The sequence below is a fragment of the Callorhinus ursinus genome, unplaced genomic scaffold (assembly GCF_003265705.2).
Source record: "Callorhinus ursinus isolate GAN/ISIS: 27379988/994484 unplaced genomic scaffold, GSC_fseal_2.0 scaffold6, whole genome shotgun sequence".
Lineage (NCBI taxonomy): Eukaryota > Metazoa > Chordata > Mammalia > Carnivora > Otariidae > Callorhinus > Callorhinus ursinus.
In genome coordinates, this window is record NW_027397068.1 from 40,257,234 (window position 1) to 40,283,826 (window position 26,593).

At 36.3% G+C, this 26,593-nt stretch overlaps 1 protein-coding gene across 10 annotated transcripts in view; it reads left to right on the top strand.

Annotated features, from left to right (window-relative positions):
• PKIB (cAMP-dependent protein kinase inhibitor beta) overlaps positions 1-26,593 on the top strand; it is a 142,017-nt gene that overhangs the window by 44,580 nt on the left and 70,844 nt on the right. For 8 of the 10 annotated variants that reach the window (XM_073893858.1, XM_025865104.2, XM_073893856.1 and 5 more), the window contains exon 2: positions 17,844-17,941. Coding sequence is in view for 2 of the 10 variants with exons in the window: in XM_073893859.1 (XP_073749960.1) it covers positions 17,844-17,941 (98 nt within the window). In the remaining 8 variants the exon portion in view is untranslated. Of the gene's footprint in view, positions 1-11,229; positions 11,307-17,843; positions 17,946-26,593 lie in introns of those variants that run through there. The other 2 variants (XM_025865060.2, XM_073893860.1) reach the window with 2 other exon arrangements.

The window sequence follows — 26,593 nt, forward strand, 5'->3', positions numbered from 1 at the left end:
CACCAGAAGCTAGGAGAGAGTCACGGAACAGATCTCTTTCTGAGTCCCCCAAGAAAGAATCAGCCTTGTTGACACCTTGATTTTGGATTGCTGGCCTCCCAGGCTGTGTGGGAGTCAATTCATCTTGTTTTAAGGCCCCTAAATCAAGTGGCAATTTGTTATGGAAGCCCTAGGAAACTAATATAGTGGGTATGGGGGAGGAGGATGAGTAAAAGAGGAATCAGAGGTAAAGATATCCAAGAGGCTGTTTTTTAACAAGCTCAGGAAGTGTACATTTAGCTGACTTTAGCATCCAGGAGGTAAATATAATAATGAGACCTCCTATGGTTAGCACATGGAATAAGAAGGGAAATGGGAGAAAGTGGAAATCTGGGAAATAAGTTCTCCTGGGAGCCCAAAAAGAGAAACTGGAAAGGGCATTGTCATAGCAACAAGGGTATGTAGAGCATCAAAATGTGTGGCATGACCAATAGGTCAGACTCATGAGATGACCCAGTAGAAGGGCTGAAAGGATTTTTTATTTGACAAGTGGAAAGGCAGAGTTACAGCTTTATGATCGGGAGGTGGAAGCCAGATTTTACTGGGTGAGAAATGGAAAGTAAGGGAATGGGGTCAGCCAGTGTTGAGTACTCATCCTAGGATTATAGCCAAAAGATGGAAGAAAAAATGGGTGGATAGTGGGGGTGAGGACATAGGGTCAAATTAATTTTTAGTTACTGTTCCAAGGAGAGCCTTGGTTCTCTCTTTAGAAGCCATGAAGTAATTAGTGTGCAAGAGCCTGAAGGTACAGAAAAAATAATTCTTGGAGCGGATTTCCAAAGGAGCTAATGGGATTAGAACAAAAGTAGAGGCCTTCAACATGTATTTTTCAATTTGTAACATAAGCTTGAAATTTTTCTAAGGGACCATAATTATTTTTTCTTTCAGTGGAAATGATTATACATGTTAAGGGAATGGAAACTTCTTTTTTAAAGATTTATTTTATTTATTTTAGAGAGAGAGGGAGAGCACAGTGGGGAGGGGGCGAGGAAGAGGGAGAGTCTTAAGCAGAGTTCATTCGGAGTGCAGAGCCCCATGCAGGCTCAGTCTCACGACTGAGAGATCACGATCCAAGGCGAAACCAAGAGTTGAAGACAAGCATTGATGGTTGAGCCAGGCGCCCGCCAGGGTCGGAAACTTCTACTTACTGAGCAGCATACCAGGCCCAGGCTAGGTGCTTTCACATATTTCATTTATTCTCCAACCTGTGGAGTTGGCCTTATGGCTCTATTTTCTAAATAAGTAGGTGAAGAAAGTGGCAGAGTTGAGATAAAAAGCCAGGTTTGGTTGGTGCCTAAATTCACAGCCTGCCATTCTAACTTGAAATACTCAGCTCATTCACTCATTCTTTTTTAAAAACATTTATTTTTTCATTAATATATTATTCATTTTACAATATTCCTAAATTAGCCCCCTATTAGTTTTCTTTTTTAATTGTTGTTTTAATGTAAGCTCTAAACGCAATGTGGGGCTCTAACTCGTGACCCCAAAATCAAAAGTCACATGTGCCAGCCAGGTGCCCCTCATATTGGACCTTCTTTTTTCTTTTTTTCCATATTGGACATTCTTTTTTTTTTTTTAAGATTTTATTTATTTATTTGAGAGAGAGAGAATGAGAGAGAGAGAGAACATGAGAGGGGGCAGGGTCAGAGGGAGAAGCAGTCTCCCTGCTGAGCAGGGAGCCCCATGCAGGACTCGATCCAGGGACTCCAGGATCATGACCTGAGCCGAAGGCAGTTGCTTAACCAACTGAGCCACCCAGATGCCCCTCCATATTGGACATTCTTAATTGTCCCTGCTGAATATGACACATGTCCTATGCCCCTCCTCAGTATCAGTTGTTTTTTTTTTTTAAGATTTTTTAAATTTATTTATTTGAGGGAGAGAGAGAGAGAGAGAGAGAGAGAGAGAGAGAGAGAGAGAAACTGCATGAGAGGGGAGAAGGTCAGAGGGAGAAGCAGGCTCCCTGCTGAGCCGGGAGTCCAATGCGGGACTCGATCCCAGGACTCCGGGATCATGACCCTAGCCGAAGGCAGTCGCTTAACCAACTGAGCCACCCAGGCGCCCCTCCTCAGTATCGGTTGTTAAGATGGTTACAAAAAAGCAATGTGATAACTTGGGCAGTGTATCCACTGTATCCTGACATAGTCAAAGCCCTGTACTACTGAATCAGGTTTTCCATTCATTTGTAGCATATGGATTTGACAGTGCAGAATGGGACCAGTCTACAACATGGGGGTGTGAAATTTTTATTTGTTTGCAAATAAAGAGGGAGCAGGTTTTCAGGGGGAAGTGAGACATATTTTCAGGGTATCACATATCACATATCACAGGGTAGATCTGGGTCCGCTCCCTGAGATGTTTGTGGAATTTTGCCAAAAAATATTAAGATTCAGGTAAAACCCAGGATAAGTTGTTCCAACTCTGAGGAGTCCGTGTTTTGGGTTCTAGTTTGAATCTTTTGAAAAGACATATAAACCTTTCAGTTTTAACTGCAAAATAGGGGAAACAAAGCACTTTTTTCCTCATAGATGTTTATTTTTACCAATTTTAAGTACCCTATTTTATCCTAATTTGCTGAAAACTTTTTATATTATTTATCAATAATTATTATTGGTCTTAATAGTCAGTGGGTTCAATTCTTCAGTTTGTTGGTTTTATCTCAATATGATTCCACTTTAAATAATGGATTAATGAAATCAGGATTTTGTATAATGACAACAGTTTAGGTTTTATCTAAAAACATCTCAAATTATCTTACAAAAAGATTGTTAAAAGTTTACTTGTTAACTTCTTTCAGATATTTTTTATCATAAAGCCATTATGTAATTAAGAACATTTAAAGATTTTTAAATTTCCTTTTTAATATTCAATACTGATTATCTTCCAGTCTTGGTACATTTATAAGGTTATATTTTTATATATAATAGGATACAGATTATCCTATTGCAAATTTTTAAAAAACTAGCATATTTTCCTTCTTATGTAAAGTGACCCAATGAATAGTTTTTGGCTAGGTGAACTTTCAGTTCACTTTCCAGTTTACCAAATGGGTACATTCTAATTTTGCTCCATCCTGTGGTAATCACTGATTTGAGAATTGAGAAAACAAAAGAAAAACATACCCAATGCATTACAATACATTGCTTTAAATATTAGCAGTGTTCAAATGTAGAATTCAGTTTTTCCAAGAACAATATGTGCTTGCTATTGTAAATTCTTTACCAAGAATCACAGATTCTTACTCAATCTTATCTTTTTTTGTCAATTATCCCTTGTTATATTATGAGTTATTGTGCATGTTATTTCCAGATCAGGTAATGTTTGCCACTTAAAATACTACTAAGTTTTAAACTTTAAAATTTTTAAAGTGTTTTTGAGGTAATATACATTACATTGAAAATCAAGAAATTTCAGAATTGCATTAAGAAGAAAATAGTCTCTACCGGTATTTCCACCATGAATTATAAAATCCTTTGCACATATGTAGCTTTAAAAAACCAAAACTGATGTAACAGATACACTTATCTCTCACTTAATATATCATCTCAATATATGTTTCCTAGGCAACAAATTATATTTTTAACGGCTGCATAGTGTTCTGTTACATTTTTAAATAATCCTTATTGGTAAATATGCAGAATGCCTCCAAGTTTGGTTTTATTAAAAATATCATAGTAAATAACTTTGTTCATAATTTTTATACACTTTGCATACCTGTTTGATTAATTCCTTTGGATAAATTTCTAGATATAGAATTGGTAGGTCATAACATTCACTTTTTAAAGACTTTTGATACATTTTGCAAAATTTCAGAGGGCCTGTAGGTTTTATACTCTAACATTTTTACTAATATACTAATAGTGTTTCAAAAATTTAAAATTTAGAAATCAGTGGGAAAAGATAGCTCATATTTGTATTTCTTTGATCAAATTTCTTTGACTATTTTTAGTTAGTTAATATGTTTCTTGGATATTTTAGTTTAATTTTTCTGAGTTGCTTTTTATATTCTTTGCCTACCTTTAATCCTTTTTTGTTTGTTTTGAACTTTTTATTCATAAGATTATTAACTCCTTGTGTGTCTGTTACACTGCAATTTTTATTTTTATTATTATTTTTAAAGATTTTATTTATTTATTTGAGCTAGAGTGAGAGTGAATGAGAGAGCATGAGCAGGGGGGAGGGGCAAAGGGAGAGGGAGAAGCAGGCTCTCCACTGAGCCCCTAGGGAGCCCAACTCGGGGTTCTATCCCAGGACCATGATCTGAGCCGAAGGCAGATGCTTAACCAACTGAGCCACCCAGGCGCCCCTTACACTGCAATTTTTAAATCAGTTTCTTTCTTTTTTTTTTTTTTTGCTGTTATTTAGGGAACATTGCTTTGTAGAATACTTAACATTTTATGGATGTCAAAGCTATCAATTTCTTCTTGTATAGTTTCTTGTTTTGTTAAGCTTGAGAAGAACCTTCCCACTTATAAAATATTCACCTACTTTTTTATAGCATTTTGGATTTTTTTTAATTTAAATTTTTAATCCTTTGGAAATTATTTTAGTAGGCATTGAACTAGGGGAAATACCTTTATTATTATTATTATTTTTTTAATGGCTAGTCTTGTCTTGAATCCATTTGTTCTATAACTGATCCCTTCTCCACTGATTTGAATCCCATCCCATGGCTCCTTGTTCCTGTACCTCCTTGGAGCCCAACTTCTTTATACCTGTCCCTACTATTGTGAAGTCCCACAGACTTTCTACTCACACACTTTTTTTTGCCACTGTTCCTGCACATGACTGCAGACTCTTTGATTGTCTCCCTAAGATGCCTTGATCTACATCTGTCACTCACCACCTCACCCCAGAAGGAAAAGGAATTCCACGCCCCATATCATAATTGCTAGCTCTTCCTAAATTCCCATATTACCAGTTTTGGAACATAAAATTTTTTTTAGTCCTGAAAAACAGATAATTTTCTAATGCTTCAAACCTCTGTTTTTTTCTTTTGTCTCATTTTTTCTCTCTGCCTTGAAACTTTATAATGCTTTGTGCTGTCTCTCCTTGACCTAATCTCTGCTTTTTGTTCTTCTTCAAAACCATTTGATCATGCCCTCTGGAACACCTATTCAATCACGGTAAACTCCTCTTTACCTCCACTTTTTTCCCTATCCTTGAAACTTGGTATCTCACTTCCTCTGAGCTCTTTCTGTTGGAAACTGTTTATTATTCCACAGTTCATGAATCTCAGGGTAGATAGGTGGGTCATATGCCCTACATCTCTCCATATCCCATCTCTAAACCATTATTTCTCTGCCCTCTTTTACTCACCCCAATTTCTTTGAGCCATCTGGCTATACTGCTCTCTACCATTGCTCATTCCTATCATCTACTCACGCCTTGAACAAACTCTTCCTTCACTGAACACTCTAGTGACTGGTCATCTTTTCCCAGCCTTCTGTCCTCAATCTGGGTGACTTCATATGTACATCTAACCCCACGACCTCTCAGTTTTTGTTCTCTACAACCCAATCAGTAATCTTTTCTTTACTGCTTCTTACACAACCATTTCTGTAGCCACACCCTGGACTTGTTATCATATGAAATTATTCCTTCCTACAACTTCAAATTCAGAAACTCTCTGGGCATAGCACCCTATATTCCTTTTTTTTTTTTTTTTTTAACACCAATCCAAAGATTTATACCTACATTTGTCCTGCGGCTTCACTGGGATGGCTGATTTTTGACCCATCTATTTTCACGCTCCATACTTTTAAACTGCTTGGAGTAAGATGTTTTGCATGTTTCCATCAGCACAAGTCAGTGAAGAACCTAAGAACTCTGTGTGGTTCTGGCTAGTCCCTGACCACCTTCTCCCCTACAACTGTAGCAACTTCACAGCCTCATCTATTTTGAGTCCTTCGTGACCTAATGTCCTCCTATCTTCTTGTTTATGCAAATTACTAGAGGGATCCTTATACTCCCAAAGAACATGAGCAACTTTCCTGGTTTTCTGGACCTGAGAGGTTTCCCAGGATGCTATCTACGCTATCTATGTAGAGTAAGTCAATGACTTTAAAGAGTCTACACTTTTGAAATTTTTGAAATCCCTTAGTTTCTTCTTATATATCGCCTGTCTTTATCTTCATGCTCTGCTTGGTGACGAAATAGCTATCAACAGCTCCTAGCCTAAATTCTCAAGTTTAAATTCAAAGAGAAAAAAGTATTTTTACCTAGTAGCTTTCGCACCAGTCCTAAGATGGACTAACTTGCATCATGAACTCACTCTTTAAGCATTACTGGGTTGGAAAAATGTAATAAGTCTTCTGGGGCAGGTTTGAGTCATGTACCACTTCTGAACTAATCACTGTGGCTAGGTGCATCTGGAGCTCAGATTTGTAAGATCTGAGTCTCAACTTTATTCTTGGAAACAGCCGAATCACATGGAGTAAATATAGGAGGGAAAGCTTCTCAAAGTGGAAATGGATGTTGAGAAGATGAAATTTTTACTATCCGTCAAACTGGTGGCACACAGGCTAAAACAAAACAGAAGCACAAATGGGTGCTGATTAAACTTGTAAGACTGTCTTGTGAATAAAGACTGTAAATGTTATTAGTGCGTAGGTTTTATGACATTTATTTAGCAGCATTTTTAATATCCTGATTCTTTACTCTATTCTTTGCAGTTAAGTTACAAAATAATTAAGCTTTGTATAAATAAATTTTGTTTGTTGTAATCCTCTTTAATCATCACTAATGGATTTTATTTTAAATTCTGCCTATTAAAATAATATTTTGAAGATAAATAATAAATAAGGGAATCCTTCTTTACACAAATATTTTTGCAGCTACATTTAAGAAGACATAATAACAACAAAAAAAGAAAACATATTGACACATGATTTGGGAGATAAAAGTAGGAATTATAACTAAACTAGAAATTAAAAAGCTTGATTGTAAGGCCAACTCAGATTTTAATTAGTCATGTGACCCTGAAGAAGTCTCTTAATCTTTTCAGATTTCAGTTTTTTGTCAACTTGACTATACTAATATGAATAATATGATTTCAGTTCTTCATCATGAAATCAGTACATTGAAAAAAGTACCTGAATTATTCTATTAGAGTCTATAGTTCCATATTTTAGTGCTACATGTGCCCATTCATTTTCAGGTTCATTTCTCTGGACGCTTATGGATGTCCTTCATTAAAGCTTTTTATGGGGGCACCTGACTGGCTCAGCTGGGAGAGCATATGATTCTCAATCTTGGGGTCGTGAGTTCGAGCCCCACATTGGGTATAGAGATTACTTAAAAATAATAAATAATAAATAAATAAAGTGTTATGGTATTTAAAAAAAAAAAGCTTTGGGGTGCCTGGGTGGCTCAGTTGGTTAAGTATCTGCCTTCAGCTCAGGTCGTGATCCCAGGGTCCTGAGATCGAGCCCCAAGTCAGGCTCCCTGCTCAGTGGGAAACCTACTTCTCCTTCTCCCTCTGCTGCTCCCCCTGCTTGTGCTCTCTCTCTGTCAAATAAATAAATAAAATCTTCGAATAAAATAAAATAAATAATAATAGAAAAAGCTTTTAATGAGTTTTGGAACTCATCGCATGCAACTCTGATATGAATACTTAACTAAATTCAAATAAACAAGTATCTATCAAAAAGCACCCTCTTGGATTCAGGTACTTGTGGTTAGTGATATAGTGCATACAGGAATGAATGAGACTCCATCCTTTCTAAAGAAGCTTAGAATTACATCTGTTCTGAGGAGGTGGGGGAAGATAATAGACAACTTCCCTGCAAGGCAGACAGTAGTAAGGACCACAAAAGAACTAAAAATTGCTGTGGGGTTTCAAAGAAGAGAAAGATAAACTTTGAGATTAATCAGAAAGACTTTATAGAACATGTAGTAATTGAGATGGTCCTTGAAGGACTGATGGAATTTCAATGAATGGGCAAGATATGCCTGATTGAGAAAACAGCATAAACAAAGGTACAAATACAGAAAAGAGTGGGACAGAGCTATGTAGAATTATTTAGGGACTGGGAGAAGATAAGGGTGGAAAGATACATTGGAGCTGTAGTGAAAAATCTTAAATGCTGGCATGAAGATTTTGGACTTAAATTTATAGTTAATTTGCATTCTCACAAGTTTTTGAGTAGGGAGTCATATAATCAGTGCTGCACTCTGAGTCAAAAATTATTTTGACAGTTTCTTTAGATGAGGATAAATACAAGAGTGGTGTGTATTTTTTAAAAGAAACTAAATAGAGAAAAAATGGCTATTAGTAGAATTGGTTTAAAAAATACTAAAGGATTCTGGTTTATAGCCAATTCAATATGAATTGGTATTGTCAAGTGTTTGTCCAACAAAAGTAGTATATTTGTAAGTTGTATTAATAGCAGTGTCTTATCCAGAACAAAGGAAATGATGGCCCAACTCTGTTCTGCCGTGGTCAAATTGTTCTTCTCCACCAAAAAATTCCCAGAAATCTAGAGGCATAACTCAAAGTGCTCCATAGAAAAGGGCAGTTTCTCTGAAGTTTTATACTCATCTGACAAGTATTAAATTCTCATTCTACTTTATAATTTTTTTTGTTTTAATGTATAAATATGCTTTAATATATATACTATCAAGTAAGACTTCTTTGATATACAAAATTTATTACGTGGTTGTGAGTACTTTCTGACACACAAAAACTTCCAATAATACAAGTTTCCTAGTTTCAGAAGTGCACAGCCTTAGCCGTGTGTGGAACCGACAAATTCTTAATAGACTAAGAATTCTGGTTTATAGGCTCACAATTCAGATTTCCATTGATTAGAGTTTGTGTTGCATGGGTTAACCTAGACAGTCATGTTGCTGTTAATATCAGAGTATTTGGCAAGATGGTTGCATAAACATATGTGTGAACTTATCATGGAAAAATCATAAAAGCTTTGTTATATTCGAAAATGGAGGCCTGTATCTCTGGTGGTGGTGAGGTAAGAGGTTGAGCGGCTTTGAGATATTACACTTGGTTGCAACACTTGTGGGCTTTTGTGTTTTGTTTGGTCATGTTCCTATTTTTAAAATTAGTGCTTTGAGGAACACAGATGTTGAATAAATAAAATTTTGTGACTTATTATTTAGGGAATTTTAAAATTAGAATAACTTTTCCTTGCTTTTTATTTGTCCTTTAGTTAGTTAATTTCTTTTATATTCTCTTCTGTATTTTAGTTCCACCAAGATTTCTGTGAAAACTTTTTTAAAAATTTATTTATTTGAGAGAGAAAAGGAGAGCATGCATGAGTGGGGGAGGGGTGGAGGGAGAGGGAGAGGAAGAGAGAATCTCCAGCAGACTCCCCACTGAGTGTGGAGCCTAACGTTGGGCTCAATCTCAGAACCCTGAGATCATGACCCTGAGATCATGACCTGAGCTGAAATCAAGAGTTGGGTGCTTAACCAACTGAGCCACCCAGGTGCCCCTCTCTGAAAGCTGTTTTAAGAGTTTCTAATCTGAATGGGAAATTATCTTCCCAGAGACCAGCTCCAGACCAGCTTTTAGTGATTTGGTTGCCAGACCATATAGCTCCATTGAGTTTCATGTTATTATAATTATAACAAAAGGGGCATATGCAATCTGATTATTTTAGCCATAATACTGGATGGATTGCATCAATGCAGAGGTATCTGCTTATTTACCTTCAATGATTCCTCATACTTTAGGGAGAAAAAGACTAGCCCAAAAGTCAGGAGACTAGTTTATTTTTGTTTTTTAGTAAATTGTTTAATTAACAGGTTAAAAATGCCCAATCCTCATGTATTTTACCATTTTGCCTAGGAGCACAATTTTCTCATCATTATTAAACTATAGTATAAACTCATTCTTAATGCTAAGGAATATGCCAGGCACTGAGGAAAGCAGGTTGGAGAGAATAAGGTTCTAGACTTTGAACAATGGGCTAATGTGAAGTAGGTAAATAACTGTGAAACAGTATGACCAATGCCATCATAGCAGTGTGAATCAGGAATAAAGATGCTCAGAGGTGGTTATGAGTCATTCTAAAATCAGAGACAGTTTCTCAGAGGAGGTGATTTTATTGTTACATCTTGACAGATAACCAATAGTTCGCCAGGCAAAGGGGAATGTGTCCTGGGAAGAGGAAAGAGACTTAGAGTGTGTGATGTGTTCAGGGAACTACAATTAAATCACATGGTGGACTAAGCAGATGTGGCTGGAAGTTTGATGGGAAGTAGATTCAGAAATGCCTTACCTATATACTAAACAGCTTGGACTTGACTGATGGTTTTGAATTAGTGGAGTAGCAGAATCCTGTTTGTATCTATGGTGTCCTGGTTGCAAGCCCGTGTCTTTCATAGCACCTGCCTCTTCCTCTACAATAGAGATGTAAGGGACAGGTAGGGAAGATTGGGGCAAGGCTGTACTCATGCACTGATGTGTAAGTTTTTAGATTGGTTAGGCTGTTGTCCTAAGGTTTTTAGATTGATTAGGCCTTTGTCCTAAGAGGTAGGTTGGATATAGATGAAAAAATATGACAGTTTAGATTTGTTGAGTGTAGAAGGAGACATTGAAACTGAAGATGTAAATGTGGGTTTAACTATTGATTAGAATTGAAGGTCTTTCCTAGAAATTGCTGTACTTTGAGTTATGTGTTAAAATATGTTAGGAACAGACTTGTAAAATTCTTATGTTTTTCCCATTTTTTGGTCTGTTAACAGACGATATCTAAATAGCAAAATTCTTTGAAATTATGAAAGCTTTGAAAGCCATATTTTAAATGTGGTTGAAAAAAGAATGACCTCCTTTATGCGTTTATGTGCTTTTTTAAATAGATTTTTTTTGGCCACAGATTTTGGCTCTGATGCATTAGTTTTCTGTCAGCTTCTCTAAAGATCCAGGGATAGAGTTTAAATTAAGGATACATTCAAGAGTACCCTTCAGGGAAGGAACTAGCTCTGCTCTGATTTTTATTTAGCGACAGTTGGAGAGCATTCTGAGAAATGTGTAGATTATGTAATTAGTCACTTAGGGCCCCTGGCCTCCTGTTACCTCTCGAGAAGCAGTGCTCTGGGAGCAGCTGGGTCAGACTCAGCACTGCTATTGCCCAGCAGTCCCCATGGAGCACTCATAAGGGGTTGTTACCAGCAACCAGGAGCCATGGTGATGCATCATTTCCCATGGAGTTTTACAGTAGTGGGCCGGCCCCCATGGACGAAGTAGTACAGTTTGGCAGGGGGCCAAGCCTCCCTCAGAGGCACAAGGGTTGTTAGCAGTAAGTATTTGACCTTAGAATCAAAGATGATAATTTATATTCTATGAACATGCAAGCAATTTATGGAATTATTGATGTAAATTTAATTAAACATGAACTGGGAGCAAGTCAGGTAGCTGTCGCAGCTAGAGTTCTCACTTCAAATACGTTCTTTCCAGTTTTTTTCCTCCTTCAGGCTTAGTTGCCAGGTAAGCTTCTGGGTAATGGAAAAGTAATTTTTCTTTATGCCTCATGGAATATGTAACTTTCCCTATTGACAGTATTTAGCCAAAGCAAATACTTACACTTGAGAAAAATCAGCAAGCTGACTCTGGTCTGGTCGAGTCAGAATATAATTAACCAGGTCCACATCTTACTTTATTTTTAATATTTGACACAGTCCATAAATGACTCTTCAGGAGAGTTGATAAAATGTCAAAACTAATCAGCTTTCATAAGAAGGCTGAGTTCTGCTTTTAGGATTTAAAGTTGCCTGTGTTGAGCACTGGCTTCTCCTGAAGATCCAGGCACATATTTTGAAGGCCAAAATTGAGCTCTTTCAATATCTTGGAATAGCACACGGTCACATCAAAGGCTAAAGTGTGAAGCAAAGGAACGTGCAGCTGTCAGATTTGAGAAATAATTAACACTGACCAGTTAGAGACAAGTGGTATGAACGTTATGTCCCTTCATCCCACTTCATTTCCATCTAGTGCTTCTGGCCTTGGGCTGTAACTGCCTGCTGCCATGCGGACAAAGGGGAAGCTTCTTTGTGGCATTAGGTCTATATTCTTTGAGGGAACTATATTCTTTAAAAACAACAATGACGACAACAACAACAACAAAAACTTAAAAGCTTAAAAATTCCTCTCAAGAATTTCACACAGATTTTTGTTTTACACTCATAATGCACACTCACTAATGTATCTAAGCCAGTCAGTGAGAGGACTACTTGGATATTTATATCAATACTACATAGAAAATTTTGATGTTTTTCTAAGATGCCTTATTTATCGCTACTTACCATTTAGATGTGATCATTTTGCTCTTTTTATCATATGTATTATTGGTAGGAGCATTCTATTTATTTTTATACAAAGTTATAGAAGAGTGGTAATAAATCTAAAACATTAAGCACAGTATATACCCAGCTTTATTCTTTTTAACTTCAATTAAGTACCCATGTCATTTAAACCTCCCAGTAACTGTATGTGATGGGTATTATTGTTAAGATTATTTTACCTGTGGGGAAGTGTAGGCCTGCCCAGCAAGGTTAAGTAATGGGGCCAAATGTACGCAGTGAAGATTTATGATCAGAAAGTTTGTCTTTAGAATCTGTGCTCTCGATCATTACAGAATACTTTTAAGTTCCATGTTATTTCATGAGAGCGACCCAGTCAGTAGTCACAACACACTTGTTTCAGGTTCTAATGATATGATGAGAGAATGCAAGAGAGTGCAAACTATGAAATCATTTACATAACTAAGTTTGCTTATTTTGTGCTATGGTCCTATAGTCCACAGAAGGGAGCCTTTTTAATCATGCTTCTTTACATCCACCCAAATTCTGTGAATGTGTAAGATAAATTCAGCAGGCACTTGGCACTGAGGTTGTTTCTCTTCAGTATGAGATGTGATGTGTATATATATATATATATATATATATATATATATTTGGTGTACGAGATGTGCAGGAATGGGAAGTGGTTAAAAGAAAAATTAAAGGAAATGAATAAGTGAATTGTTTTTGGATCAATTCTCCAAAAAAAATTCGTATTTCCTAGAGCTTTGAAGCAAAACAATAAGTGTTAAGGAACTACTGTTTATTTTATTTTATTTTATTTTGGAACTACTGTTTAGTCATAAGAGAAAAATAATATAGGGAAAAGTCCCAAAAGAAAATATCCCAAGAATATTGTGAGGCATCATGGTGCACAGTGGATCGATCATAGGGTTTAGAGTCAGATAGAACTGAATTTGAATCCTGTCTCTGTAACTTATTAGCTATGTGACCTTGGGGGGAGCTATCTCACCATTTCTAAGCTTTGAAAAAAGTCCGCTAAGTGGTATATTAATTGTGATGATGAAATGGAATAAAATGCTAAGTGTCTAGCAAGGCTTATGACACAGAACATGTGTTTATTAAATGTTGAAATCCCTTTGTCTCCTCTTCGTCCCAGCAGCAGCGACACTGACAGTGAAGTAAAAAGAGAGTTATCCTGGGGACCAAAAGGGTCAAGGGGATTTCACAGTGGGATTATGGGGGCAGAGTTTGTCAACATTTTTAAGACAAAGTTAATCAACTTTGCCAAATTCCTATATAAAAGTGGTTGTACAATGCCGGCAGTACATTTCTAATTAGAAAACTTGGTTTTACTTTGCTTATTAAAAATGTTTATACCATTGACTTGAATCTAAGAGGACAGCTGGCTGTTTAACTCTTTGTCTTAACTGAAAGGGAAACATGAATAGATCTCTGATTCTTAGTAATTTTCATCCGTTCCTCTTAATTCATTCTTCAGCTACCGAGGCTTCATTCAAAAAATATTTAATAATTTCAGATAAATTAAAAATATGACATTTAGGTGGCATTTTGATTTTGGTCATTGGTGTATATTTCTTATCAACTACTCTAGCTGTAAACTTCTCTCTCCTGAAAGGGTCTGTGTTTCTTCTGTGGTATCTCCCATATGGTAGACAACAATGTTTGTTGACTGAATGAGTGGATGAAACAGGTTATTTAGAATTTTATATATGTACAATAGTTCCTAAAGCTTTTGAAGTTACAGCAGTTGCCAAGGATTTGGTTAGCAGGTTGGTTTAAAAACTGTTATAGAGGGGCGCCTGGGTGGCTCAGTCAGTTAAGCGTCTGCCTTTGGCCCAGGTCATGGTCCCAGGGTCCTGGGATCGAGCCCTGCATCGGGCTCCCAGCTTGGCTAAAAGCCTGCTTCTCCGTCTCCTACCCACTCATGCTCTCTTTTGCTATCTCTGTCTCTCTCTCTCTCTCAAATAAATAAATAAAATTAAAAAAATACTGTTATAGAAATAAAGCATATAGGACTCCTGGGTGGTTCAGTCGGTTAAGCGATTGCCTTTGGCTCAGGTCATGATGCTGGAGTCCCAGGATCCAGTCCCGCATCAGGCTCCTTGCGCAGTGAGGAATCTGTTTCTCCCTCTGACCCTCACCCGTCTCGTGCTCTCTCTCTCTCTCTTGCGTGCGCTCTCTCTCTTTCTCTCTCAAATAAATAAAATCTTAAAAAAAAAGAAATCAAGCATATATAGTAGGGAAAATAGGAGAGAATAGGTTGAGTTAATGAGAGGGAAACTTATAAGAATAAGTAAATAAAGGAATTTGAATAGAATAATGCTAATTTTATTGTAAAGATGTTTATAAATGAATATATGTTTTCCATATTTTCACATTCATGTATAAATTCATCTTTTTAGAAATAGAGCGAGAGTGAACATAAAACATTTGCAAAGCTTTATTTTAAAGTTATGATGTATCTTTTTCGTATGCAAGTAAAGATGTATGAATATTCCATTCAGTAATCACTAATTGAGTACTTACAGTGTGTCGTGCTAAGTCCTGTGGATGGATGAATAAAACATTGCCACTCAAGATGTTCACAGGCTGCTAGGGAAGATGGTCACACACAGTGCTGTTAATGCAAAACTGACCATGGTTAGCACACCAGAGAGTTTTGAACGAAGTGATTTAATGGCAGGGCTTATGATTAGTATCAAACTAGAGCAATTCCAAAGAGCTTTACAAAAGGAGCAGCGTTTGAGTTGGGATCCTTTAAGGATGGCTCAGAGTCTGCTACAGAGAGCAAAGGATGATATGCATTCTAGGCAGAAGAGCAGGGTGTTTTTTATATGTCCTATTTGTGCAGTTCTTTTTCATTTGTTGCTAGCCCAATATGGCCAAGGGGTTCAAACCAGCACATCTTATCACATCTTGTGCAAAGTCTCATGCATGGAAGGCACTCAGTAAGTGTGGATTTTGAGTATCTGAATGAATAAATAAATACACTTATCGATCCTTCTTAATATGCAACAATAATTTCAAGAAAAATTATACTTCATGGAGGGTTATTTTCTTTACCTGATTATATCTATGCAATTCAAAGGAAAATTTTAACTTTGTAAACTCTGATTAACATTCATCTCATCAAATTTTAGGAAAATAAAGCTGTAGTCTTTATTCCTATCACTCTGCGCTTCTCTCTATATACTTAATTTCTATGCTTTCTTTGGTTTGTTTAGGTGCATGAGTTCAAATATATTCCCCCCTCCTTTTTTCTTTTTTTACTCTAAAATAAAAACGTCCTTGAACTGAGGCTGCAGTGCTGTTTATGTATGAAGTGGTGTTTGGGTTGATATTTTGTATTTCCCCTTTAGAAGCCAAACAAACTCATCCTGTTATACACATTCCACATTCTCCAGTTAAAACCTACAACACAATGATAAAGAATAGGCAAATATTTCATATTGGAAAGGGTCCAGTAATGTCTGGAGGAATTATCTAGGTTTTAAGGAGATTGCCTGAACATTTGTGCCGCAAATGGCAGTTGGGTTATTTTAGTTAACGGTAGTTTTAGCCAATTAAAATTTGTCACTGTTTTGAGCCCCTTCTCCCTTTCTTTCCTCTTTAGATTCAGCATGTCTTGGAAATCCAAATATGTTAGAGTATGATTCCTTTGGTATTTTTCCCCCTTTGGAAGCCAAAACAAAACTCTTTAGAACATCACAGTCCCAAAGGGAAGCTGCAAGACTTAAAAGTGTGATCACAGCTACCTTTTCTGGGATCCCAGTCTGAATCTAGACTTAACACACAAGAAGCACAGTTTTTATCTCTGCAGTTCTTCAGGGAAGGTAATAGCAGTATTGCACATTTGGTATTTTATTGTATGGGATCACCCTTGATTTCCAGAACAACCTAGAGAGATAAGCAGGATAAATATCTCCATCCCCATTTAATAAACAAGGCTCTGCCATTTACCTAACAAGAAAGGAGATGACTCGTCAAAGTCAACAGGTGATAAATGGATGAGCTGGAACTAGAACTAAGGTCACTGCCTCTTTATTACAATGCCTTAGTGCTTTCTTGTGCTGGGTTACTTGTAAGCTGTGAGGAAATATGGAAAGCAAAGGAAAGAGAAGAGTAGTGAAATTATTTGAAAACTACCTTAATAGATGGCTACCATAATGCTGTTGGCATTTGGGAGACAAGATACTTTATTTGAGAATAATGATTCAGTATTTCCACTATGTATAATTCTTGGGGTTCATACAAATGAAAAGTTCAGTGAGTGTCCCAACATGAATGATCTGTGCAATGTGGACTGGAAGGGGCATGTGTCAAACCAGGGAACCTAGTGAGAGGTGTCTTAACATCTCTAAGAACTGATGGGGTGGAGGAAGGTGTGGGCCTGTAGGAATGGAATTGGAAGGGTGAGCTGAGGATCATTCTGAGCCTGAAATAGACAGAACTTGGTGGTTTATGAGGAAGAGGGGAGAGGAGAAAACAGCTGACAGCCCCGGACTCTTTCCTGCTCTGAATAACCCTCGTCAAGTTAGGCGGCACATACAAGCATAGGAATATTGATGCTCCTGGCCCCACATTTTGTAGAAAAAGGAACAGATAAATCTCTGTAACATGAAACATGGTGCTCTCATCTAGGACAACTAGGCATTTACCATGTGCTCACATATGTAGACTGCCCAGGCAAAAGGGGGTCTGGTTCACCCAGTGATCAGTTGTAGCCACCTCTATCAGGAATATATGTGGAAATGAAAATAACCAAGTTGTTTTCTGTATTAGTTGTAAAATAGGGGCTTTTGCTATATAAGTACTGAAAAGGATATGAACAGGAAAACCAAGCAAGTGGGTCAGATGCCTATTCACAGCAAATTTTCAAGTTACCTTTTGATTTCAAGGCATTTACATGCAGGCTGAATTTTATGGGGTTTGTTTTCTCTTCCAGAATTCCAAATATTATGGGAAAGACAATGTCCTTGCTCCTTGGCATTGGAATTCAAAGATGGACTGCTGTGGGGATTTATTGCTTTTAAAATCACACATTTGAGAAAGGTTGTCACTCAGCTCATGAATCTATTTTCAATGGAAATTTGAAAAGCTGAATAAAAATATATATCTTGCTATATTGTTGATTTTACCATTTAGTAAGAATGTGTGTGACTGTTCTTGTTACCCAGTCTTAGAAGCAAAACAGAAGAGATTGCTCAGAATACAGTTGATGAGTTTGAACAGTGAACGAATAAGAAGAAAAACACTCCTCATTTATAAGGGAGTATTGAACTGCTTACTCAAGGAAATTTATCCTCTTCCTGCTATAAATCAGAAGAGTATAAAAAAGAAATCAGGATGAGGAATGAAAAAATAACAATGAATGTTGTTTTAAAATTGTGTGGCATTGTGTTGTTAAATTAGACAGTGTTATTGCCCCAGGAACCATTTATTCTTTTCCAAAAGAGACCAGGAATGAGAGATGTTAATCTTAATAAATCTTTTTTCCCCTTTGTTTCTTTCAGGGATCACGGTATACTGAAAGGCACTCAAACAAGAGAACTCCAGGGGAAGCTGGGAACCATCAAGTTATTGAGGCCACACAGGGGGCAGAAAGACAGAGGTAGGTAAGCTTTTGATCCATCAATCCTGCTGTTGAGGATGTCCCTAAAAATATCTTTGTTACTATAAAGCCAGAGGACAGCCAACAAGAGGTACGGTGGTAGGTCTTTATTTTAGAAAACAAATCAATACAGTTTAATTGCAGCTTAGTAGAATCTATTGTTATTGTCAAATTAATAGCAAATAATGCATGCTGAGAATTTGAGATAGACATTTTCATCCTGTGTTTGCCAGAGACCGGTGATTAGTACAGAGACCGAGCTTGGTTTGATATTTACATTATTAGCTGTGCTTATTGAAGTTGTTCTTAGCAGAGGAAGTCAGCCTACCAAAATAATGTTTTAAATTTATAGCCTTTAAAACAGAAGAGAAAGTCATTATATTACCTATCGGGTCAATTTTAATCTCCTCAGAGACCATAGTAAATACAAGCAAATATTTCTTGATGACACTGATTGGTATACATAAATCTGAAATACTCTTTTTTTGAGAAACAGATTTCTTTGTGCTGGTGATATGTGTCTATATATCCATGTATATCACATATTTCATATTTATAAATAACATATATATGACGATAATGTATATATATATAAATGACACCCGTTTGTGCAGGTGACTATGAATATATATATATAGATAGATAGATCTCTGTATGTACTCATATGTCTATATAGTATATATATTTTATGTGTCTATATTTATATCTGTATATGCTTATATTCATCTATCATGGGCCCTTTAAAAATGAGGCTACATTCATGTTGCAATCTTAATATTTCACGAAAATTCTGTTATGTTGGTAGGACTTATATTTGAGGCCACTTCAATCTCTTAGTGCTGCATTCTCCCAGCCAGAGAGAGAGACTGACCCCCCTGTTGCAGTTCAGATGGCCAATCAGAAAACATGGAATAAACCTCAGCCTTTGTGAGGGTTCTAACATTCTCCTCCCACTCTCAGATTCCCATGAGAACAAAAAGCTCCAAGGGAACAGGAAAGAGTGGAAGACATTAAATTTGGTTTAGGCTCATTGCTTGTTTTTCTCAAAACCAGTACAACTTTTTTTTTTTTAATAACCCATAGTAATTTCATGTAGACAGTGGCAATATGTTCATTTTCATGTGTTATCAGAGCATTTTTACTTTCATGTCCACCTTTAAATTTATTACTGCAGAGAGTAACATGTCTTAATTGAAATGTACCTTTTCTTAGGAAGCAATTTATACCAATAACTTTATCAAAAACATTTCTCTTTTTATATATATATATATATAACTAAAATTTCCATACTAAGAAAAAATAGCAAGTTGTAAACTTTAATTTTGCATTTCAGAAAAATTGAGACTAATATAAAATAATTTATTGAGTCTTTATTGTGGGTGGAGTGTATAGTGGTTTATAAACATAATCTTCTATAATCCTCATTAAAAACTCCATGTGAGGAAGGTAAGGAAAGTATGATTTTTCCCTGTGATAAAAATGCACCTTGCCAAGTGCACACATTTAGCCAGTGGGTGGTGAAGTTAGGATTTGAGCCTAATTTTGTCTGATGCTTAAGCCTATGTTCTTGACCAGCTTGGGTAGGAAAATTTGGCAGGAGCTAAAATATCCTGTTTAGATGAGCAAAGTATCTTGTTTTCATCAGGTATTTATAATCAGTGGTTGAAAATACACATTTTTTTCAGGAACACATTATCCCATACTCTATGAACTCTACAAAAGAGATGAACATTTTTCTGATTCATTTAATAAAAAGCATAACACTAAAAAAAACAAAAACAAAAAACCTCCCCCAAACACTAATAAAAGTAGGACAAAAAAGAGAATCACAGAAATTCATTGATTCAACTGGATATAGGAATGTAGAAATCAACAAAATAGAACAATACAACAAATGATGTTTATTCTAGGAATGTAAAAGTGGTTCAATATTGGGAAATTTATTAAAATAGTTTCATAGTCATAAGCTAAAGAATAGAACCCCTCCTTTTTATTTCCTAATAGAATTCCAAATAACATTTGATAAAATTCAACTGTATTTCTTTTAATAAAACACACATACATACAACATAGTAATTTAGAAATAATGAGATATTATTAAATTGTGAAAAAGCAATTTCAAGAAAACAGAAAAATGTTACTCAATAAATTATTTTATATTAGTCTCAATTTTTCTGAAATACAAAATTAAAGTTTACAACTTTACTTGCTATTTTTTCTTAGTATGGAAATTTTAGTTATTTATATATATATATAGAAAGAGAAATGTTTTTGAAAAAGTTATTGGTATAAATTGCTTCCTAATAAAAGGTACATTTCAATTAAGACACGTTACTCTCTGCAGTAATAAATTTAAAGGTGGACATGAAAGTAAAAATGCTCCGATAACACATGAAAATGAACATATTGCCACTGTCTACATTAGACTCCTGGGTGTCCGATTTCATCATTTACAGTTAACATCATTCTATAAATTCTAGCCAATAGAACAAATTTTAAAAGTGACTAACATTTTTAAAATTCTTATTATATATGCTAGAAACTATTCTAAATACTTTACAAATATTAACTCATTTAACCCTCACAATCCTAGGATATGAACTATTATCATCTTCATTTTATAAATCAAGAAGGCAAGGCCCAGAGAAGCTAAGTAACTTGGCCAAGATCACACAGCTAGTTAAGTGGTAGAACTGATTAGAACTAAAGCAGTTTAACTCATGTGTCTCTCAAAGGTTATAATTATTAGAAAAGAGGAGACATCTTTTTCACTTAAAAATGTTTATATATTTTTTTTACTAAAAAGCCCAAGAAAATTAACTGAAGAACTATTAGAATAAGAAACTTTGTTAAGTGGCCATACAAAAGATAAGTGAATAAATCCGTTGACTGTTCTATAACAGCTGAAACATGATGAAGAAATCCCATTTATAACAGCAGTGAAATATTACAATCTATCAGTAAACTGCATAAGAAATGTGTAAGACTTAAATGAAGACAGTAATAACATTTTATTGAGAAACACAAAATAAGATCAGCAGTAATGGAGATTTACATTGTATTCCTGGATGAGAATAGTAAATATTGTAATGGTGTTGGATTCCCCAAATTAATTTACAAAAATTAGTGCAATTCCATTTAAAAACAAAGAGATTTTTAGTGAGATGTTGGCAAAATGATTATTAAAATTCATGTGGAAGAAAGGGAAAACACATTTTTGAGAAAGAATAATGAAGAAGGAATTTCATTTCCAAATATTAAAAAAGATTATAAAGTTGCAACCACTAAGATGGTATAGCACTTTTTACTAAAATAGAGACTTAGAGGAACTAAGCTTGAAAATTCCCCAAACAGATTTAAGCATATAAGATGATGTTTAATAAAGACAGCATTTCATGTTGGTGAAGAAAATATTATTACCTGAACACAGTTCCAATAATTGATTAATGTTAGGAAAAACTCTGACATTGGGTCTTTTATTCATACAATATACAAATATCTATCAGATTAAAGAAGAAAAAAAACAGTGAGACATAACTGGAAGAAAATAGATTGGTGAATACTTTTATAATCTTTTCTAATATGACATCAAAGGTAGAAACCATAATTGAAGCTTGATAGACTTGAATATGAACATATCAAAACTTCTGTACATAAAGGAGAAAAAAGACTCAAGCAGAATGCTTAGCAATGTGAAATTTGAAAATTCTTTTTTCTTGATTTTTTGGGAATTAATAGATCAGCAAGTTCTGACTAATATTCCAAATACACTACTGTCTGAAGGCTTAATAAAGCGGAACCCATCCTGGAATAGTAGTCATTTGGTATTGTACCTGCTGTAGGCACAGAGCATTACCGACATTTTTGTAGAGTGAATGTACAGTATGTCTTAGCTAAAAATAAAGATGGGATTCTAGAGATGACCAAATAGTGGCATAGAAATTAGAATTATTCCAGCTAAAAAGGTCAACTAAATTTGAGTTATAACATCCAAGAGAGTAAGGGATTTCAGCTAGACAGTTTTATAATTCTTAACATATGCCAAGGCATTCCATTTCAATAGAAGTAATGTACAACATCACTGAGTAATGTTTCAATTTATATAATGTGTTAAAATATGTTATCTCTAATAAAACTGAAATCATTACAGTTTCCTGCTTGGATTGTGGTCTAGTCGATAATTGCAGAGGGGTGTCACAATGATCAAATTTGGAGAGAAGTATTTCCTGTTTTATTGTAGAGTATGGTGCAAGAAAGATTGTTTTCTTCCTTTCCCTCCAGAGTAGCTTTGCTCCTTCAATGCTGGGGCCCTGGAGCAAGTGGGAAAGCAAAATTCATTGTCACCAATGGACAATGAAATAAAGAAAAAAAGTTTTACTTTAAATATCCCAGGTGATATCAGCTTGGACTATGACAATTCACACTAATACTAACAAAACAGTAATTTTCTATCCTGGAACCTGTTAGAAAAATTGCTAAACTCCGAGCTCCAAATGTCTCATGAGAAAGAGGAAGCAGCAGGCCCATGAACTTCCTAGGGTCTTTTTTTCTGTTCACATCCAGTCCTTCTCAGTGTCTCTGGTCAAATGTGTGGATACCTGGCCACTGCTTTCCTCCAGAGGTCACTCCCCTTGCCCCATGCCTTTCTGTAGTGGTTCCTCAGCTGACATGGAGACCCTCCCTTCCTGCCGTCTCTTCCCCATCTGTGATGGCTTTTTGACTCCAGGGTCAACTTGCCCAATGTTCTACATTCAGCCACTTTCCCCTCCTTTCTAACCTGACCATTGCCCTTGGATCAGGTTAGTTTCTTCAACTCTCTTCAGCTACCAACTCTAAAGATGTTTCTCCTTCTCTGACATAAGAGTGGGGCTGTTAATAGGTGGCTTTTTCTCTTAGAGGTCTTGGTTTGGGGATTGGCTAAAAGCCATTATCAGTGTCCTTCCTATAAAAACTCTTAAGTATTCATGAAGTTATATCCTTGGCAGATTTATCCGTTCATCCTGCTGGCTCATGAGACATGCCTGGAAATGTCTGAATCTTAAAAGAAATAATTCCGCTTAGACCCTAGCTCTAATAACCCTGCTAAACAAATATTTGTTTATGCATGTATTTTATTTGTTCATAGATATACACTTAGTATGTATATATTATTGACCATCCTCAGAAAAAGGCCTGGAACTAGCCAAAAGAAATGTATAGAATGTTTTCTTCCCATAATGAAAGCAAAAGAGAAGCTTCACCATTTTGTGTTAAGAGTAAAAAAACCCGAACAAGCACAATCCTAAAGACAGATAAATAAATCTTGTTGATATTCATGCTAGCCAGACTGTCATCTTTGAAGATTGTTAGAAAACTATTTGTAAGCAGTTAGTTCTGGAGGGGAAAATGGGCAACCAAACAAGTAACAACTAACCAACAAAAGAGCAGAGCACACAGACACCTCTGTAATGGGGGAGAAAAGGGAACACAAACAAAGAATGGAGGTGGTCATTGACAGTTTAGCACTAATTGTTAGTGATCAAAATAATAGTCATTTAATGTTCGTGGTGTTCGCAAAACTCATTTTCTCATTCCTTGGTTCAGTGAGTATTTACTGAGCACTTACCCCATTTACCCTGTGCCAGGCTCTGTTGTGAGCGCTGAGGATAAACAGCGGAAGACACTTTGCAATTCCCCAGGGTCTGCGAACTGCCAGAACTGTGAGGAGACCCCAAAGAGAGGCTGCCCTTTATTTAGTAGTTTGGGGGGGTCCTGCGGATGACATGCTAACTTTCTTCAGTTATGTGAGGAATATCATCTGTTCTACATGATTGAGAAGAAAAACTAGGTTGAGTGGATGGGAATCAGAGGAAGACCCATTTTTATTTAATCAAAGTAAAAGCTACCTGAAGTTAATAATAAGCTACTCTGGTCATTGAGATGGTTCCACCGCTAGGAAAGAATGTGGCACAAGGAATTAATATATAGGATGGTAAGGGGCTGGGGATGGAGGGTTGTTAGTTAACATATCTCTGATGAAAGTTCTAGGATCTCTTACTGAGATCGTTGATATAATAAGGGCTCCCCTGAAGACAATTCAGTGAGAGACTCTAAGGCTGCTTTGGAATCAGGCACACCAGCTTTGTACTTAACTCCTAGACCTTGGCCAAATTTCCCATCTCTGGGCCTTAAATGCCTACATCAGACAGATGGGGATAATGTTAGTATTTGTCTCACAGGACAGTGGTGAGAATTGAATAAAATAAGTGTAAATGAACTAATTTAAAATGTTTAGCCTATAATAGACACTTGATAAATGGTACTGTTATAATGGGAACCTAGAGTCTTATCTTGGGAAATACTTGGACTGCCTTAAACAATCCAGAAAATAAAAAGGATACCCATTAATGTAGAAAGTCCCTCTTGCCCTATCCTGGGATTTATAAAAACAAAATCTTTCTAAAATGTACAGTGAAAAATGGTAAACACATACAACATTATAAAACACATTGGGTCAGTTGTTACATTTTGTTAGCATTTGAATATTATTTATCTGTTCTTAGATGCTGGAAAGATTCCTTTTTTAGCTCAGTCTCTAGCTCTCTGAATTATACTAAGGGACCCGTATGGTCAACCTCTGTTAAATCAAAAAGGCCCTTGGATAATGTGTTATGACCTGTTCAAGGAGAGCCTGCTTATGCGCATTGGATGACTTTGAAAGTTGCAGGGGCTTTGGTTGTCATATCTGTGTTGCAATCAGTTTCTGTGTTACAGTTATGTGCTTGGTATCAACCACTGAATAATTTGAATTACCCATTAAGAAGGCCAAAAGAACCTCAGGTGGTTGTCCTACAGTCAACTCATGCCAACGTGAGCCAATAAAGCAATTAGTGATTGCCTGTAACACCAACTCAGCGACTGGCTGACTGCAAGTTATGTTTACCAGCTGCAATTAACAAGCCATTCTGTATGCTTGCTTTTCCAAGCCTGCCTTTGATTAGCTTCTTTTGTTTCGGTAGCCCATGTTCTGTAATTTATATATTGAGACATTTAAGCAATGCAGAGAATAAAATCAGCAAAGAATAAAATCCACTCCTCTCTCTTCAGAATTATCACATCTCATTTTATAATATTTGTTTAATCTTTCTTTTTAAAGAAATTAAAAAAACCACAATTAGTTCAATCTCCTTTCAGAAGCATCTTATGCATTAGTGTCTATTGTTCCGATCCACTTTATACTTTACTCATGTATTTATGCAACCATTTCAATATTTAGTCGTGGTTTGTGTTTTTAAAATTTACAAAAATAATATCAGAGTGCTTTTCCCAACACTATGTTTTTGAGATCCATGTAGTTATATATAGTTCCAGCTCTGTTCTCCCTGGTGAAATTTGTGTTTTCCTTGATAAGACATTTGCTATTCACATCTACTGGCCGCCCTTGCTCCTAAATCGGGCTCATGGATGACAGGATGTTATTGCTGGATGAGTTAGGAGAAAACATCATTCTAACTTAACGTCTTTATATGTTGTCAGCACTAAGACCTTTTGAAAATGACAAAACCTAAGCCGGATGGGAAGTCAGGAAAATGTAAATAAACTAAGACTTTCCCAGGCAAATCACAATGGAGAATTAGCTCACAAATGAAGGACAAAACAAAACAACAACAGCAACAAAACCTGGCTCTGGGAGGTGGAATGACTTTCTGGGTTACACAGATGGTTAATGGAAGCCCTCAATATACCCAGCCCAAATCTCAAATTCAAACAAGCATGGGGTAAAATAGACAAAGCTTTCCAGTCCATTGTTCTTTTCATCATGTTTTCTTATGTTTAAGAAAGATAGAAGATAATGGATTCTTAGGGCCACCTCATCAGGAAAATGCCTGATACCCTGCCTTCAGAATAGCTGGTACAGTATGGCTTTAGTCCATCATTTTTTCCCTATGATTGCTCTCTCCCCTGCCCAGGTAAGCCTCAATATTGCCTCTTTCCACTGGATTAACACTCTGTCCCATTTGTCCCAATAGGTAGCAGAATGTGATCAGGTAAATCAGGTTTCACTGGTGATCAGAGGTCACTTATTTTCCAGTTACTTATCAGCTTTGCTTTACCCTGTAGTTTTCTCGTTGACAACTGGCAAGTTAATGAACATGACATGTCTGTTGCTGCAAGGTTTGGGTGTGCCAAGATTGTACGGGAAACAGAGAAGTCACTCCCCAATTAGCCAAGGGTTTTCCGTTCCAACTCAGGTCTGCAGTTCTCTTTAAACAGGCTCCATCTCTGGCGTTCTTCATAGTAAGGTGGTATTGAATTGGATAATTTATAGTACATGGAGTTAGGACAAATAAGTCATCATTTCATTTTTATTTTAAACTTCTAATGCAACCTTGGATTAAAGGCTTGCAAATAGTTTTTAAATTTTACTTGTTTCAAGGGTGCCTGGGTGGCTCAGTTGGTTAAGCGACTGCCTTCGGCTCAGGTCATGATCCTGGGGTCCCGGGATCGAGTCCCGCGTCGGGCTCCCTGCTCGGCGGGGAGTCTGCTTCTCCCTCTGACCCTCCCCTGTCTCATGCTCTCTCTCTCTATCTCATTCTCTCTCTCAAATAAATAAATTAAAAAAAAATTTTACTTGTTTCAAATTTGTTTTTGTTTTCCAAGATGTTTTATACA